General features: G+C 38.7%; 1 protein-coding gene across 2 annotated transcripts in view; it reads right to left on the bottom strand.

The window, feature by feature from the left end:
- Unc5c (unc-5 netrin receptor C) overlaps positions 1-19,242 on the bottom strand; it is a 372,474-nt gene that overhangs the window by 61,795 nt on the left and 291,437 nt on the right. For both annotated transcript variants that reach the window (NM_001415084.1, NM_199407.2), the window contains 3 exon segments: positions 2,569-2,733; positions 5,372-5,539; positions 9,827-10,007. In NM_001415084.1, coding sequence (NP_001402013.1) covers positions 2,569-2,733; positions 5,372-5,539; positions 9,827-10,007 — 514 coding nt within the window.

The raw sequence follows: 19,242 nt of genomic DNA, 5'->3' as shown, positions 1-19,242 counted from the left end.
ATGTCTACATGCCTTGAATCAAAGGTGCTCATATTTAGGCTGTAAAGAAATGAATGTGTCAGAATTTGGTGGTTTTGAAAATAACGACTAAATATTAGAAACAGCATTTTCTATTAATTTCATCTTTCATCAATCTTGTGTGCCAATCTAGCTTATTGAGAAATAATATGCCGTGGATTCTATGAAACTCTTGGTCCTACTCACATCCCTGAGGAACTCAGAGCTTCATTTGCACAACAGTATGACAAAATTTATAACAGGATTATTAGAATTATTTGTATATAATTTTGAGTAGATTCAATTGTTTTATTTCATACCCGATTTGACACTGAGTAGACCAGCTTTGTTTTCACGTAATATTTTTACTAAATAACTTAAGATATTTAAGATATGAATGACCCCTAAGCAAATGTGTATTTGATGATAAATTCCTCAGTGGTAATTATACCTCTGTAGCTTCCTGCTCTACCTCATTCCTTTTCTGAACATGGACATTGTCCTTTCTCCAAGCTTTCAGAGTTTCATTGCTAAATAGGCTCTTGTTTTTCCAACCAAAGGTAATATTTCTTTGCAAAACTTTGGTAGCAATACTTCACGAGAAATTCTAAGCTTAGAGCTTAACACTGTAAAATACTGTAATTATACTGCAAAGCAATATCTCTTTCGCTGTTTTAGTCCCCGGGAAATCAATAGTGGTATAGACTACAATTCTCGGCTAGGCCAGGGTAGATCTAGGAGGACAGATGAGAGAGTTTATTGACTTGGTAGGAACTGCTAGCATAGGAAATCATAGCAGCAGAAAAGGACGGCTTTTTACCTGAAAGACCTCAATCCAAATGCCAAAATGCTTTTGTCCAACAAGAGACTTGATTTAAAAACAGCAAGACAACACATAAACAAACAAACAAAGCAAAAATGCCACCTGTGTGCCAAATCGTGTTTCCCAGTTATAAGCACACTGCAAACCATTATTGCTGGCAAACATCTAATCATAAGGGCAAATCCTAGTTTGACTATGAGAGGTGGTCTGGATATTGAGGCACTGCTGATGGCTTAGTTTGAATGACATGGGTTTAACTAATGTCACAGTTTAGAAAGTACTTTGTACAAGAAAGGTCCAAAGTCCCAGCTAAATGTAGCACTACACTCATTGCCATCTATGTTGCCTAGAATTTTAAATACGCGGAGTAGAAGTAAAAGGTATTAATATTCTGCAACATCGTTTTATTGTATCGAGACAGGATGAAAGTACTAAAGAAAAACAAACTCACAAACCCTGCAAATATTCGTACTTCTCAGTTACATCGATCAGATTGTTTCACAGTAAAGGAGAATATGAAATAAGAGTGATATATTCATGTTGTTATTTTGGTCCTCAACGAAAACTCTTGTCCGGATGTGAAGCCTGTACCTCTAGACAGATAATTAATAAATCAGCTGTCTTCCCTTCAGTTTTGCCTTTGTGGAAATGGTAGCTGTCCCTAATCATCAGAAGTTTAGTAGCATCGCGATATTTGTGGAGCCCAATTGAGAGGCTCCTGGATTTTCATTCGACCTGAGCAACACGATTACGTATTTGCACTTTAAGTAAGATTTCTTTCTAAAGGTCCTTGTGTGCACAGACTCTGAAGAGTAAACAAAATTGCATGTGTACGGTGAAGACAAAATACGTGTTCTTCCTTAAATAACAAACACAAATACCCTTCTGTGGATACAGCTCATTACAGTTGTGCGAGCATGAGCAATGTCAACATTTGGCCACCATTAGTTGAGAATCACAAAAGCACGTTGTTTAATCCATCTGCCTGAACAATTGTATGTACTTTACTTCATGGCCAGGAGCAGAGAGGATGAGTTCTAGCAACAAATGTTTGGAAATTTGCAAGTATTCAAAGCAAGCTACCCTTTCACAGAAAGAGTTATATGCATAAGACATAAAAAAAATAGAGAATATAGCTTCTTGCATCTACCACAGCACCTGAGTCACCTTCTACACTCATTGAAATTATTGTATCAAAAGTATTCTCCTTGAGTAAGATAAATTATACCCGGGAGGTAATTTTTAACACAGACCCAGCAGTTTCAAGAGGTTGCGAAGATGTTCCTACTAAAGATTTACTGTAGGTTCGTAAAAGTACCCACAGAAACATTTACTGTCCTTGTATATTTTATATTTCAAAGATATTGGTTCAGTGCCAGGCATAAATTACAAATAAATAGCTTACTTGTTGGAAGACATGCTTTGACTCTATGTGGAGTTTAAGGTACCTGTACACGCAAGGTAATTCAACTCTGGTCTAAAAAGAGTGACAGCCGCTGCATGGAAATGCCAAATTGTTTCTTGCTTGAGTGAAAGCAACACTGTGTGTCCCGTTTGTTAATTATACAGATATTATCCGTTCCGGTTCCCAAGAGAATAGCTTTTACCAGTCATGAAAGAACGCTAAACAGAACTGTATCATTGCAATTTTATTGTTCAACATTCTCAATCACTAACATTCCTTCCAGATATCCAAATGGTCTCGTTGCCCATCCCTTCAACGCCTGCATTACTTCACTTTGACTTACCCTGCATGCACAGCCCATCGGTGCAGTTCTTGGATTGGAGGACCAGGCCATCACAGTCCTTACCCCCGTTCTTGGGGGCTGGTGCTGTACACTCCCTCCTCCGCCAGTGGGTGCACTCAGTCCCACAAGTTGACCATTTGCTCCACGAAGTCCACCTGCCATCCACTGCCGTGAAAAAGAGGCAGCATGTGGTCAGAAGGAGCAGTACTTAATGGGTAAAGGAAGCATAGTACAATTCCCAAATAACAACAAGAATAGAAGAAGGTACCCCAGTGAGAATCCTGCAGTCTGCTTTAGCCTCTCGTGAAGGATGCATGCTTTGCCTTTGGGAGGTCTGTGCATTTTGTTCCCTCCAATGGGTCAGGGAGGCATACTGGGACACCAGGAGCTATGTAAGCAAGGTATCACATTTCCTCTTTATTCACTAAAGGGGAGTCTTCTGGATACTATCTTGATTATTAGAGGGTTTCCTTTTTGATCAAAGATTTCGTTACTTATAGTGTCAAGTAACCAGTGAAAGAGAACATGTATGAGAATTGGAAGCAAAGGACATGTAGCAGTGAAGAAACTCATCCATTCTCTTTTCCTTCTCTCTTCCCCCTCCCCATCTCTTGACCTCTATATTCTTTGTTTGCTTTTGGTCATCCATGACACTTCATTTGGCCGAAACCTTCGCTATTCCTTCTTATAAAGACAGTATTATTTGTCATCTATTTGATGATTCCATTTTATCATTTGATGGTACACACATTTCTATTCACCCTGAAATAATATTTAAGTAAATTTCTAGTTTGGCAGTGATATAGTAATATAGAATTGACTCAATTTCATTCTAATTTTGGTGGATTACTCATAAGAAATCTCAGTAATGATGAGCTGAGATATCTCTATAAATTATTATACTTCGAAATGAATCATTTTAAGTGTATCAAAGAAATAGCATTAAACCATTAAACCAAGTGTTTAAATTTTCTTTGAAATACATAAATAATTATGATTATGTAGGATTTCACATGAAATAATGCCAAGCATCATTTATTAAGCATTGAAACATCTCAAATCTGGAACATTTAAATATATAAATTTTAGTACTTTATAGTATTTGGCAAATCTTTCTTTTTACTAAGTAAATATACCAATCATAATGTACACTAAGGTAAAAATATGTCCATGTTCAAAATTAAGGAACATGTTAGTATTTCCATACTACGCAGTCAACTATATATCGACTCCAGTTACCCAAAGCAATGATATTTGCTTTGCTGCAGATCATCAATTATGTGCTTGTTACTTAAAGTGCTAGCACATATGTGTGTGTATGTTTGTCTGTGTGAGTGTATGTATGTGTATGTGTATACATGCACACGTTTGTATGCATGTGTGTATGTGTGTGTTCATTTGTGTGTGTGCATGCATGCAGGTATATATATGTGTGCATCTGTGTGCATGCATGTGTGTGTGTGTGTGTGTGTGTGTGTGTGTGTGTGTGTACACCCCTATTGTTCTTTCAATGACAAGGGTTAAAGGACTCTGAATTACAGGAGTCAGAACTAGGTCAAATAAGGGAGAGTGTATAGGAGAATCTGAACGTCTAAGCTCACCCTCATGTCCAAATGTGTTCCATAAAGAGTCTTCAGTGGTTCAGTGCAGGAAACCATTTTGTTACTTGGAATCAATACTTGAAAATATTACCTGTAGATAACATTTTTCTTTCCTCCCATTTCTGAAGAATGTTTTATTAAAAGGGTGAACAGTAGAAAGTTCAGCAAAGCAGAGTGCTAAGGAGGCACTGCTATTGATAACAGAAACCCTGACCATTGAGTACACTGAATTTGTGCACTATTTAAAAAACCACTTTAGCTGAACTTCTGGATATATTATACGCCTAGGCGTTTTAATAAGTTTGGGATATGGTTTGTATCTGGGTAACTATTAACTCAAATTTACCTTGAGTCAAGACCTGATAGAAATATGAAATACTGCATGATGATTCCAAGAGGCAAAGAGACACAGTCTTGGTATAGGAACCACTGCAAATAATTTATAAGACAGATGACCAAGACACACAGATAAGAATGAGCTGGCTGTGCTGTATTTTCCCGATCTGCTATCTCATGTGTCACACAGCTTAGCCCTTCTTTTAATTCTTTCCAAATGTTTTATTTGCCACTGTCCAGAAACTGACACCACACATCAAATATTCCAGTATAAAACATTCCCTAAGTTTCAGTTCCTATTAATTTCCATGGATTTCTGAACGTCGAGGGTTGCTATTTCAAATGTTATGGTTTTTTGCTTTTTTTTGGGGGGGGTTGTATGGAATATATTTTATTCAGGGCATGGAAAGGGGAGTCAAGAGGATAGTAGAAGCAGAGAAAGGAAGAGAGAGAGAGAGAAAATAGAGAAGTAGAGGAGTAGAGGTTGACCGTGAGCACATGGAGGGAGAGGGGAGAGGGGATGAGAGGGCAGAGCAGAAGGAAGGCCAGAGCGAGAGAGCACTTATGTGGTTTTTAATGCTGTCCAAATCATTAGAATTACAAGATGTGCAATCTTGCCTCTCCCAACTTAACTAGAAACGTAGGATTACATTAATGGTGCTTGGCCTCTTATAGCACGTTACATGTTTACACGATAAAGTTAAGAACGTTTGGAGGAATCTGACTTCTCAGCAAGGTAAATACTGTAGAATGAATTCAAGTAATGGCCACCACACGTCTCAGTCTAGGTTAGGTGTTTGCATATACTTCCAGTATATGTTCTCAAAATGGTAGAAGAACTTGGAAGAAGAGGATCCTTTATTTACCTGGGCATAACGTGGTGCATGCTATTTTCTGTACACTCTGCCCCTCGCAGAAGGCCCCACCATTGAGGGGGGCTGGGTTGGTGCAGGTTCTTGTGCGTTTCTGATATCCTCGCCCACAGCGGCTGTTACACACAGACCATTCTGCCCAGGTGGACCAGCCACCATTAACTGAAGGAGACAAACCACAAAGCATGAGTTAAACATAGAGGAATGTCCAACACGTACAAATCACACAGCAGACAGACCAGAGTCATACTCCATGTACCCATAAAAAAAGCAAGATTTCAATGCTAGAGGAGGCCACAGACAGCAGTTCGCAGTTTTGCTGGGTAGCTGAGAATGTGAATACAAAATTATTTTCCACGCGTAACTCACTTATAAAAATAAATAAGATGGTGTTCATTTTTCTTGGCTAACAGTTTTTTTTTAATAAGGTACATCCCACTACCCAAATTCCAAAAAATTACTCTTGACGGTTCATCTCACATGATAAATGTTTACATCCTGATACCATGTGAGCTTTGAAGTGTGGCAACTGAACAAAATCGCATTGATTCCTTAAAGAACAAATGATGAATTATTTTTCTTCAGCATTTGCAGACTTCATAGCTTTTCAAGGAATTTTTATCCAGTTTCACAAACCTACATGTGAACCCAATTACAGAATTAAATCTCGTAGCATTTGAGTTTTAAATAAAGTCAGCAGTCTGACTGAGCCGGTAACTGGTTAGCACATTTCAAGTGGATACTCATCTTGTGCAGAAAGGCCAATCATGGTATGGGACAGATTGGTCAGGAGATATGTGATATCTTTATATATGTGACATCTTGTGCAGAAGGTGACTCATGATGTGTGACAGAGGGGTTAGTACGTATGTGACATCTTAAGCAGAAGGCTAATCCATGATATATATATATATATATATATATATATATATATATCCCTATAAATCCAGAATCTGACATGACTCACACTATTCATTTCTAGACATCCCCTCTAGAAAATAGTATGATTTAAAAAATAGATCAAAATGTACATTATATTTATGTTTTCTCTTTGATGAAACAATTTACAACATAAATTATCTGCTGGTAGTTAAAATATTATAGGACAAGTGTGTGCATTTGCCTCCAAAGTTTAAGAAAAGAGTCAGCGACAGAAGCAACACAGACTCTACATTCAAAAGATTCGCTACAAATCATATTTTCTAGGAAATGTACTCACTCATCAGTAAAGAAATAGGACTAGTTTTACAGACCCAAACAAGGTATTTTTGTAATGTTTTTAAGTGTGTGATAATTAGAAGAACCTATGATGTTAAAAAATAGGAAAATATTGTTGTATATTTTTATGTATGCCATTAAAATGATAAATTAAGGGGTTTTCTAATAAAACCTAGGTGTTTAACATTGTACATTAAATAAAAATAACATGTGGTTTTTATTTTAATGCGCTATCTATGCATAAAAAATACTAGTGGTATCATATTTATTTCAAAAATACTATTGGTAAATTACAGCACTAAAGATATTTTCTTCTTTGACTTTTTCTGTGTTTTTCCAAATTTTCCTTAATAGATATATATTTATAAGCCCAAAATGACAGAAATAAAAAAAGGAGCTATGAAAGAAGTTCAGAAGAAATGATAATTAGATATTGTAATCCTGTGGATTGATGAGCCCGAAATTCACGAGCCTTGGCTAGTCAATTTATGGAGCCATGAAAACCAGGAGCACACAGTTGACGGGTAGAGTTTCAACTGGAGTTCCCAAATGAAGTTCCTGGATCAGCTCTCTAAAACCTGAAATGTCACAATGTTGCCATGCATGCTGCTTTGGAGCACGGGAAACTGGGACTCTACATCTACAGTTACTAGTCTAGTGACATTCTACTCTGACATAAAAAATCAGATTTATTTATTTACTTGTTTATTATTTACTTATTGCAGACACAGATTTACAGAGAAAGAGAACACCCCCTAAAATAGGTTAAAAAGCCAGATAGCTGCTGATCCAAGTCTCATTGCTTTATCTTTGTTTTATCTTGTTTAAAATACAGTCACCAAACACAGACACTATTGCAGATGCCAAGAAGTGCTTGCTGACAGGAGCCTGATATAGCTGTCTCCTGGGAGGCTCTGCCAGAGCCTGACAAATACAGAAGTGGATGCTCACAGCCAACCATTGGACTGAGAATGGGGTTCCCAATGGAGGAGTTAGAGAAAGGACAGAAGGAACTGAAGAGGTTTGCAAGCCCATAGGAAAAATAACAATATCAACCAACCAGACACCCCAGTGCTCCCAGGGAATAAACCACCAACCAAAGAGTACACATGGAGGGACCCATGGCTCCAGCCGCATATGTAGCGGAGGATGGCATTGTCAGACATCAATGGAAGGAGAGGCCCTTGGTTCTGTGATGGTTCGATGCCCCAGTGTAGGGGAATGCCAGGGAAGAGAGGCAAAAGGGAGTGAATGGGTGGGAGGGAGACCTCCCTCATGGAAACAGGGGGCCGGGGAGTAGGATACAGGGTATCTGGATGGGAAACATTTCAAATGTAAAGAAAATATCCAATAAAAATATTTTTTAAAAATTCTCGTTATTTGTGTATGATCCTTTCTAATAACAATGTTCTCATTGCATTTGGAGATGTTGAAATTATGCTATAAGTAGAAAGAGATTTGCATCTATATTAAATACCTATAGAATACAGCTATTTATAGTGTGCCTTCATCAGTCATTTAGGATTGGCACATATTATGATTGGGTCCCATTGCTTCTTTGCATTTTAAATGTTGTTAAGCAAGAGTTTCAGGCAATTTAGACTAAGATAAAAAGTACAAAACAACTTCTAGTGATTTAAGAAATACAGTTGTTACAATTCAACATAGCCATTTATCTGGACTAGGAAAGTAAACTCCAGAGTAATCAGGGGATTACAAAACATTAGAATGCTTCTATCCTGTAATTAAAATGGCAGTCGTAAAACTATGTGTAGCTTCTGGAACATCATGATGGCTTTTGTTCCTGTGACTCTTCATCTTGCCAGTACACAACCCAACCACACAACAGTATTGTTGGAGAGGAAACAACCTAATTTCTGTATTTTCAGTTTGGTATGGGAATTGAACTTACATATGATAGATTAAAAACACTCAAGTGGATTCAACACATGTTTATCCATCATAGGAAGATCATAGAGAAGTAAGCAGAGTGGTCCCAGGAATGCTAAGCTACGAAAAGGTTACTAAGAGTTGAGTTAACTGAATAAGAACTGTATAGAACTCTCCTGTTTTTAACTTTCTGTCCTCAATGGTAAGATATTTCTTTACTTTTTAGTATACAGGAGGTGGTTTTCCTGGGAACTCCTCTTATATTTAAAGCAAATGGGGGAAGGTCAGGGCAACCTCTTTGGAGGTGCTTTTATTAAATTGCCCTCAACTTATGAAAATGGTGGAACAGCTGTAATGGCATAAAACACTCTTATTTTATCCTATTCTTATCTCCTTTAAGAGTCTCTGAAGTAATTGCCAGGCTATCCCAAGTGACAGCACCTACTTCACAGGCCATGAAAATCGAGGCATAAGGCAGACCATATAAATAGGGAGAGACAGCTTCCCTATTTTCTGAGTAGAGGTAAAGTCTGGGTTCCTTGTTCAAGAGGAAACCCACCTCAAATACTTGGGGTTTAGATTTTTCTGCGACAATAAATAAACATAACGAAGATCCAATCTTCTGAGAATTATGTCAATACACAGCATAATCTTTTAGTGTATGAAACAACAGTGAGCAGAGCTGAGGGATGAATTGTCTTGAGAAACAGCTAGGGAAAAAGTATCAGCTCCCAAGGGAGGTAAGAGCATGGAGGCCCCACCAAAATGGAATGTGAAACTGTTGACACTTGAAGAGAATCTACAGATTAAGAGATGAGCAGGCTAAAGGGGACTAGAGAGTGCAAAATCCCTTCAGGAGGCCATGGTGTAGGAATGACACTCCCTTGACCATAGTTGTCTTTATTATGGCTCAACAGTCCTTGGGAGAAAGCAAGTTCTAGGGGTGGGTGGGCACCAAGTATATTTATGGAATCTACTGGTTTCATATTTCTTGTGTTTGTGCAATCACGGGCCAGAGTTTAGAGTCGAAGAACCGTCACTGTTCCTTCTAGAGCTTTGTTATCTCTCAAACTCAGTCAGGTCCCCTTGGTACCATTCCTCCTGGAGAATGAGACCCCTGAGAAGCAGCAGATGCAGTCGGTTTCCAGCAACTTACCAAAGCTTCATCACACGTATGAGCCTCCTGGAAGTAATTAAACCAACTGACCATCCGTGAGGCTGGAAGAAACAGTGGTGGGAGTCTAAAAGAATCGGTAGCTGGATATTTTATAATACAATAATGCTATAAATGAGAACGAATCGCTTGCATGTGCCGGACTGAGAACCTGAGGGTCCTCTTACCATACACGATGACGGTGGCTGTGGTGCTTTTCCTCTTGGCAACAATGTTTTTGGCAACACAGGTATAATTCGCTGTATCTGAGAGTCGTGCCTGCTTGATGATCAGGTTGTGATCGATAGTGATATAAAAATTCCGATCTTCGACAGGATCAATTATGTCTTCATTCTTTAGCCACTCCACCTAAAGACATACAAGAAAATTTGATAAATCCCAAGTCTAGGCTCCTGCATGGCTACTTGTCCTGACCTGGGTCTTGTAGTGTATATAAGATTATTTCATGCCGTGAACTGCATCTAAGCAGTGGAAAGTTACTTTCCAAGGTCATATTAGGTATCACTCACCTGCCAAACATGCTGATTCTGTCTGTACTACATTATTCTCAAATGTCAATGAACCAGTTTGGAAATATAGTGCTCAACTGTTTCCACTTTGCCCTGCAGGCAGACATGGGGAGCAAGCATTGCCAAGCACAGAACCCGATCAAAAAATAACAAGCAAAGCCTTTCAAACTGGACCCGAACCTTTTGCTGTTTGATTTGTTTACTCTTGGCAACTTACCTGCTGCTTCATGGAAAAGATATAAGGCTCTAAAGAAGCCGAAAAGGCATTTCAGACATCATGGAGCTCTAATAAGGCAACATTCAGATGATTTACCTGTGGCTTCTCTGCAACATATGGATTGCATTTGCCTGAAAATGCACAGACCTTAAAATGTAGCCAAACACCGATTTGGAGATGCGTGTAAGCCAAAGTATTTGGTGGGGCAAAGTTTCCCTACCAACTCCAACACAATCCAAATAGCTCATAGGTCACGCTCAAATCCCTGTTTTGAATACTTCTAGTATTCAGATCTTTGGCACATAGTTTGGTTTTGGAAAATCTGACCTAAGACATGAGTATTCAACACTATCAGAGCATTGTTTTGCTATGCTAATACTATTGGTTTAACAACAGCTTCCCGTCCTCGCTGAATAAAAGAAGAGACATGTTCTTGTACACACTGTTCTTCTGGGGGCCAAACTATTTTTTATGTTGGCAAGATTTGTTTCCCTGTGAAGCAGTTTTCCCATAAAGGGAAAACAACGATGATATTTACTGCAGTTAAACTTTCCTCTTGCATTACAGCGGAATGTGGACACAGGTAACCTTTAGTAAGAGGGAGTCAATATTGTTGCCATTTTCGAGATCTTAGAGAGCTTCTTCAGCGCCGTGAGAAGTCTAGAAATTAATCTCTAAATCTGTCAGTGAACTTGACACAACACAATTCTAAGGTACTTCTATAACGCAAGAGACTGTCAGCTACACTTTTCTAATCCGTAGAAGAGAAGCCAGCATCAAGAGGGAAAAACAGAAACAAAACAACCATACTCCCGAGAACCAGAAGTGGATGAGGGTACAGATGCCAACCATTATCTATAATCATGCAAATTTGGAAGCAGTTTAATATACTTGATATTTGCACTAATTGTAGGGAGAGATAGAAGGCAATCTCTTTCAAACTGGATTTTTAAATGTGAGTTTTGCTGTCAAATTCAGAGCACATGTAATGTGCTAGTGACTAGCTATGGTATGTTGATTGACATGTATATGTATGCAATTTCCTAAAGCCATGTACTATCAGATAGCTACATGACAATACTGATCTGACAACTGACTTTATTATTTCTTGGTCTAAGTTTTGGCCTTGGTTATCTGTCTGTGGTGGCTTAAATAAAAATGGCCTCATAATGCTGAGAGGGGTGTCATTAAAGGGAGGCCTTGTGGGATTAGGAGTGTCTTATTAGAGGAAGTATGTTGCTGGGGGTGGGCTTCATGGTCTCAGAATCTCAAGGTCGTTCTCAGGGGCTCACTCTTTCTCTCTCGAAGCAAGGATCTAGATGGTGAACTGGGAAACTTCTCTAACACCCTTTCTGCACGAAAGCCACTGTGCTTCCTGCCATGGTGATAACGGACTAAACTTTTCCTCTGAACTGAGCCAAAATTAAATGTTTTCCTTCATAAGAGTTGCCATGGTCATGGGGTCTCTTCGCAGCAATAGAAACTCTGACTAAAACACTGCCCCATCTTAAAGCTTTCTTGATTAACTGACCGTGGGATTACTGATTTTGTATTCTCAACAAGTCTTGTCTCGAGAGTCCATTTTACCATCTGTCTTTGAATGACATCCCTCAGACATATGGATTCTCTTTCACTTGGCTGTGTCTAAGAGTTTACATTACCCCCTACAACTTCCCTGTCTGTCACCATTCTGGATATACATAGGCTCATAAATGCTGAGTTCTGGGTGCAGTTCTCTGAGGTACCCCCACCCCGGGATCATATGGAGTCTTTCTCTTGAGATTATATTTGAATTTCCAGTTTCCATGCTTGCCTATTCCTTTTAGCTTAAGTTCTTAGTGCTTATTTTATTTCACAGTGTTTCCTTAATGACTTATACCCAACCCTTAAGCTCATGACTTGCCTTAGTTTTCTTTATGTAGATTGATACTCTGTTAAACAAACAGTGATATTATCCTAATTCCAATAGGTATAAAGAGACCCCAAGGCATATTACAAACCTCTAGTTTCTTTGAAGAGTTTATTACATGGAAGAAAGAATTCCATTTACACAGTGGACAGAAATTTTTGAGAGCCTAGCCTGATTGGTGCATGGTAATTTTGTTTTCATACACATGGAACAGATTTTTCTTTCCGTATATCCATGAGTGATGGAGCATCTAGAACGCGAGAAGCTGATCTTGAAGTGAATGTTGTAGGTACTTGAGAAAGTGCACTCATTTTCTCGCCTAATGACTGCTATGATCACAGAATCTCTATACTGTGCAGTTCCTGTGTCGACCTATGTAACTGCCTTGTAAGAAATGGTGTGTTACAGTGCTGGACAATGCCACAGAAAAGTAGAGAGAAGCCTGGCAAAGTCTCACACTGCTCTGAAGTCCTGTACCCTTTCTCTGTTGTTGCCCTGCTTGAAGATCAGACCCCTGAGTATAAATAGGTTTCTTTTGCTGTACAACCAGGCAGTGGAACCCTCCAGAATGATGTCCTATTACAATGTTTACATTTTCTATTCCCCATCTAAGCTTTATGTCTTTTGACACCAGTGTTTCTCCTGAAACACTGTACTGTACTGTGGACTGTAGTTGGTTTTCTAAGTGGGAACAAACTCCTGAATCAAGGTTTAGGTAAGCGCATTTATTTTACACTTTCCCCCCCCAGATCATTCCCATCACTCTTGCTTTTACCCATATATGATACCTACATACTTTTTGTAGTAACCTAGAGGCACCTGGGCTATTGTCATTTTAGTACACTTTCTAATCATCTATATTTATAACCACAGAGGTGAGATATCTTGTTTCTTGGCCCTGCAGTCCTAGACCTACCTGCAATAATCTTGTTCTCCTGGGTCACACATTCTTGGTAGAGATTTTCAGCTTTGGATTCATAGTGGGATAACTTGGGGAAGGTTTCTAATATATCAGTCCTAAATTCGACCCTGAAAGTAAATCTTCCCCAGAAAAATAAGGATTCTCAGCCTAAAGAGGTCTTTAGTGTTTTCAAATATCTCCCAGGGGTTATAAGTTAGATTATTGACTTTCAAAATGAGATCTCTTGATAGAGCTAGCACAACACAGGAGCAAGATAAAACGTCCAACTTCACCTTTTACCCATCAATTCAAGCAGACATTCAAACATGAGCTCCAGGCACCTATGTGTATGATGGCATTTTTAGAGTGATTAGTATAACTTTTGTCATTGCCACCACACGTCACCTGCAATGTCCAATACCCAGTCCTTTAACTAATTTTTTCTGTCATCCATGCCCTTCACCAAAACTCCCCATCTGTTTTGCTTCCCAGTTTTAAAATGTAACTCTAGTGTCTCCTTTGATGCCCCAATGCTTCCACTTTTCTCTTCACTCTTAGGTCCCTACTATACAGCTCTATGTCTTGAAAGAACATCTATTTCCAGAGCTATTTTGAATGGGCTCATGACACATGCGTGGAGGCAGAATGTAGACCTTTAGTTTTTCTAAGTCACAGTGTAGCTCCACCTGCTGTCGTAGACAGATGCTTCTCGCTTTGCCCTTTATTCATAAACATTGCCTCCTTGTCTGGCTTTCTCTATCTAACATCACCCAGACAATAGACAAGCAGGAGAGAACCTCTAAGTTCCCAGTCTACCTATCAACTCCTATGGTTCACTACCAGAGGAAGCTCTCTGAGATCCTCTAAGGCAATGTTTGTTGGTGCTTTCTATCCCTTTCTCACTCCCTTATTCGTGGGCAAATCCTAGAAATTCTTTTTCTTAAACCATTCAATCGTTCTTCTCTCTGGAATAAATTCTATAAACAGACATACATACTGTTACTTTTCACAACTTAAACCAAAAGCCTTCCATACTTAGCCCTATCTCTACTCAGCTCACCTTTCTCTGTCGTCTTCTGAGAAATCTTACAGACTTCATCGAGCTTCCTATCACTCCCTGGCTTGATTTCTCCTGAACCCACCATTGTCCTCTGCATATCTACTTTCACTGAGAGTGTCCTCAGTTGTAAGGAACTTTGACACTCTCAGACTAGAGCTTAAGACCCCTCATAAATGCTCAGCAGCAACATGTAGCTCCCTTAGTCCCTCTTTCCTTACTTCCCTTCTCTGGACTCAGCAATTCCAGATCTGTCCAGGCTCACCCATCCTCCTCAGTTTCCTTGATCTAATTTGTACTGTCATGGACTTGATCTCTTCTTTGCCTCTCTTTTCTACTCAGATTCACTTTTTGTTGGGCTCATTGCCTGTGCTGTATATGCTTCCCATTTATTTTCCAATCCAGACTCCACCCTGAACTCTAGGCTCATACCTGCTGTCATGTAATGCATTCAGTTGCCTGATAGCATCCTTCCAACCAGACTTTTCCAACCTGTACTTCCTGTTCTCTTAATTAGCGCAGCCAAGGCCATGTTTATCCTGCAGCTAGTTAAAGATACTCTCTTGGTTACTGCTGTATTTTCCTCTGACCATTTACTGTTAGGCAGCACAACAAGATTCTGACTCCTCCTCACCTCCGACTACTGACTCCCTTCAAGTCCAAGTTACCATTTCTCTCCTGGATTGCAAAAAGAATCTTGCATCTTCCCTTCTATATTTCCTCTCACACCTCAATATTTGGGGAAACACCCGGAATCTCCCACAGCATGCTACACCATATAGCAAGACCTCCAATGACTCCTTAGTAAACATTATCAACCCTGAGTCCTTTCAGTGTAGTACTGCGGAACTTCATGCTGCCAGAAGACCCTTGCCTTTCAGAGCTTGACTTGCATTCATCCCATGATATTATGTCTTAGTATGCAGGCCCTGTTGCCAAGGTCAACATGCAAATGAGTGCTCTCTTGATGGGGAGATACTGAATCTGCTAGGGCCTCTAGGTCTGCATGCACCAACCTTTACCTGAGCTGCTGTCATGCTGTGTTGTCCCCCACCGCTGCTTACGTCCTTTTAGTATATCTGTTCCCGCTCCTCCTTTGCACCTCTGGCTCCCATTTATTCCTATAGCCCCATTTATTCTTATGAATTTCATTCTTTTATTTTCTTTATCTCATTTAATGAAAATTTTACTAATTTTTATCCACTAGAATGGAAGCTGCGTGGGTTTTTGATCTATTAGTTTGGTTCTTCTGTAGCCCAAGCTGGTCTTGAATCAATAATCCTCTTTTTTAAAGAAGATTTATTTATTTATTTATTTATTTATTTATTTATTTATTTATTTAATACATTGAAGCTGTCTTTGGACACACCAGAAGAGAGCATCTGATCCCATGATAGATGGTTGTGAGCCACCATGTGGTTGCTGGTATTTGAACTCAGGACCTCTGGAAAAACAGTCAGTGCTCTTAACCACTGAGCCATCTCTCCAGCCCCCAAAATAATCCTCTTGCTTGCCTATTTTAAGTACTATAATTCCAGGAATGGGCCACCACAGCAACCTTCTCTGCCCACCCCCTTTTTATCACTGCTTTCTCTTAAGTTCTGGGACTGGCCTATAATTAATGTTTAGCCAGGATGTTCTCACATATGAATGAAGACAGGACACAGTGTCCTGTTAAGCATTTTTAGGTTCCTAGAAGAAGGCTTCTGTTTGAAGCCCCTAGACGTGATTTTAATTAAGTAGATTTAGCCATAGATATTGTTTTGATGGGGATCAAGAGTTTAACTCCCCAGTTCCTTCGAGGATGGCTGCTCACTATGTGACTTTAGCAGAGAAGCACGAAGTAGAAGATGAGATCCAGTCACTCTGGGAGACTCCCAGTTTCCTGTTGTCCTCTGAGGTTTTTCTGTCCTATAGTCAGTAAGTATTTCTTCAAAGATGGCATGACTATACAGTATATACTAAATCTCTATGACCTTCTTGAGAATTATAAACAACAAAAATCCTGTGGCTAAGTAACTTGTACAAACACATTTAGAGGTTATAGAATCTGTTTATAAAATAGTTTCCTAAGGAGTTGGGTTAGTGGCTTAATGGTAGCGTGCTTGTTTAGTCTATATGGATGAGAACCAGGATCCTCTCTCTGCCAAGATAAAATTGAAGATACCACCACCACCACCACCACCACCACCACCACCAAGCAAACAAATGCAAAAGAAGGCTGGGTTATGTGTCTAAGTTGGTTGATTGTGTGATTAGCATTCTTTAAGGTCTCGCTTTGATCTTCAGCCTAGGTAACCTAGTGTGGTGATACATAACCCTCACATAATGGAGAAAATGCTCAAAGTCATCCTATGCTATACAGTAAGCTCTAGGCTCCTCTGGGTTATACAAAACTCTGTCTCAAAGAGGTAAATAATCTTAACCTGTGGTTTAATCTCATGCACAAACACCAAGTACAGACTATGTGTAGGCATTGTGTTAAGTGCTGAAGAACAGACAGACAAGATCCTGCCTATTGAGCTTTCCACAGAAGGAGATGGGGCAAATGCACAATTGCAGTAGGACATGTGTTAAGATAAAGGGAACCTGAGCCTGAAACATATGGAGGAGGGACCTTGGTGGGGTGGATATCTGCACCTGCTTTTGGTGATGAAATTCTGACCACTGAAAGTCAAAGGGCATTAGAGTAACAGGGACACTTAAGGAAGCTCACATGGTTCAGTGCAGGCTAAAATGAAGAATACAAAAGGATTCTTCAGGTTCTGGCTTGGGAATCTGTGTGCAGAACAGGGTTACTAAAGGCAAAAACAATCTGAGGGCCAAAACAATGAGTTGCAGTTGACCCAATCTCATGAGGGATCCATGCAGGAAAGTGTGATGCTGGCAAATATTTAATTACTCAAAATTCCCTTGCTTTTTTCTATAAATGGTAAGTTTTGAAACCCTTAAATCCTGATGACTTTTCTTTGGGTCAGCTTTATCTTAACATGAAAAATGGGACATAATGATTTAAGAGGATATTTACAGTGCAAGTGGGCCGAAATAATATTTAGTTATTATTTTTGGCTTAGATAAAATGTTAAAGCAATCATAAAAACTTAAATGTAAAAAAGAGAAAAATATATGAGAGTAATTCTATTTATCATGTAAAAGACTATCTGAGTCATCGAGTGAAATCAATATGCAAGCGCTGTAACATCTAATTTTAAAAAATATGTTTCATGTGCTAGCTCTAGGATTAGCAGTGCCAAAGAAAACGATTCCTCCATTTTGAAGTAATTCCTTGGATATATTATATATATATATATATATATATATATATAATTATAAAATATATATACAACTTCTCTTCTTGGGTTGGCTTTTTATCATATTGAATAGTAATTAATTTAATCGTTCCAAGAAAATTTGCTCACAATGCACTCTTGGCTAGTCAAGTGTCAGTATCTGCTCTGGCCTCTAATTTTCTTCATATTTTTGTTATTGCAACATTTTTCTCTTTTTATCCTCCAACTTTCCCACTTGGCAAACTGATTTATACAATGTGGAGCACTTTCTGAGTTAGTAGTAATCTTTAACTGTGTATAAAACACTCGAGAAGACAGAAAAAAATAGGTTGACGTTCAGAAAGCAATAAAAGGTTCCTGCCATAAACCATGACTTCACATGACTGCCGTGATGCCCAGCACCCTTCAGTTTCTATTCTTGGGTTCAGGAACTGTTACCTTTGCTGTCTTTGGGGGACATATTTGATGTTATTTTGCTAAGGGTTTAAAAAGTATGGCGTTTCATTAATGGCGAAAAGAATAGTTAGGTAGCAATACTAAAATGCTTCACATATTCTGCTATAATGTTTGATTTGAGTCACTGCAATATGCATATCTGAGAGTCTTCCCGAAAGTGGCAGTTTTTAAACTCTCAAAGGAAAAGCTGAGTAGACTGCTGAGTTCAAAGCTGAACTTGGTCATTTTGTGTTATTTGTGTCTACTTTGGGTTGGTTTCTCATTTATAAAGCTTGCTGTGCTTATTTATAAACTGAGAATAATTCTAGACTACATTTCATAAGGATTTGGAGATTGAATGGCCTATCTCTAACACACAACGAGTAGTTTAAATTTATTAATATTTAACTAGGAATATACTAAAGGGTGTGAGGGTGACACAAAATGAGAACTCAGGAAATGAAAAAAAAATCATATTAGTCTAAATAGCTTGAAATATGTTAAAGTCTGAGTTCTTTTATCCTTCAACTGAGATTTATCCTCCATTCACTTTTAAATGACAATTGAGCACTATGTAAGGAAACATTGGCTAGACCAATAGCCATTTGGCAGATACTGTTATAAAATATTTAAATAACATACAAATGCTTCCTAATTAATCTTGTTAGAAGACATCATAATTGCATCGCTTTCTAAAAGCACATGTAGAATGTATTTTTAATAGAAGACATTTTAACTATGTTAAATCTGATATTCATCTCTATTTTGGTAGCAATATGATATTTTGGTAAGAAACATCATAAAATACATATTCATATATATATATACACATTATTACACACACACACACACACACACACACACACACACACACACACACATTCATTCCTATCCAGTCATTCCTCAATACTATTCCTTGTAACATCACTCTCCTTCCTTCATCTTCAATATATGGCATGCATTTCATGATCTCTGTTACTTTAACTAGGCCTGCAGAGATAAATAAAGTTTCCTTCTAGTCACTGGGAAATGAAAAGATATCTAAAAATAATTTCAATGGCTACACCCTTTCTATGAAACCAAGCAGTATCCCATTATGATCTGCCCTGTAGATACCATGTCTCTGTACACACGCAGGAGCTGACATTCACAGTGTTAAACCTGGACACCCTGTAGGTTGTGATGTTCTTGCTCTGCAACAAGTATGCTGAGTGAGAACACGATATAGTTCTGTGAAGAAAAATATCTCACTTGGTGGATCCTGT

The sequence above is a fragment of the Rattus norvegicus genome, chromosome 2 (assembly GCF_021556685.1).
Source record: "Rattus norvegicus strain SHRSP/BbbUtx chromosome 2, alternate assembly SHRSP_T2T, whole genome shotgun sequence".
In the NCBI taxonomy this organism is placed as follows: Eukaryota; Metazoa; Chordata; class Mammalia; order Rodentia; family Muridae; genus Rattus; species Rattus norvegicus.
This window is presented reverse-complemented; position numbering and strand designations above follow the sequence as displayed.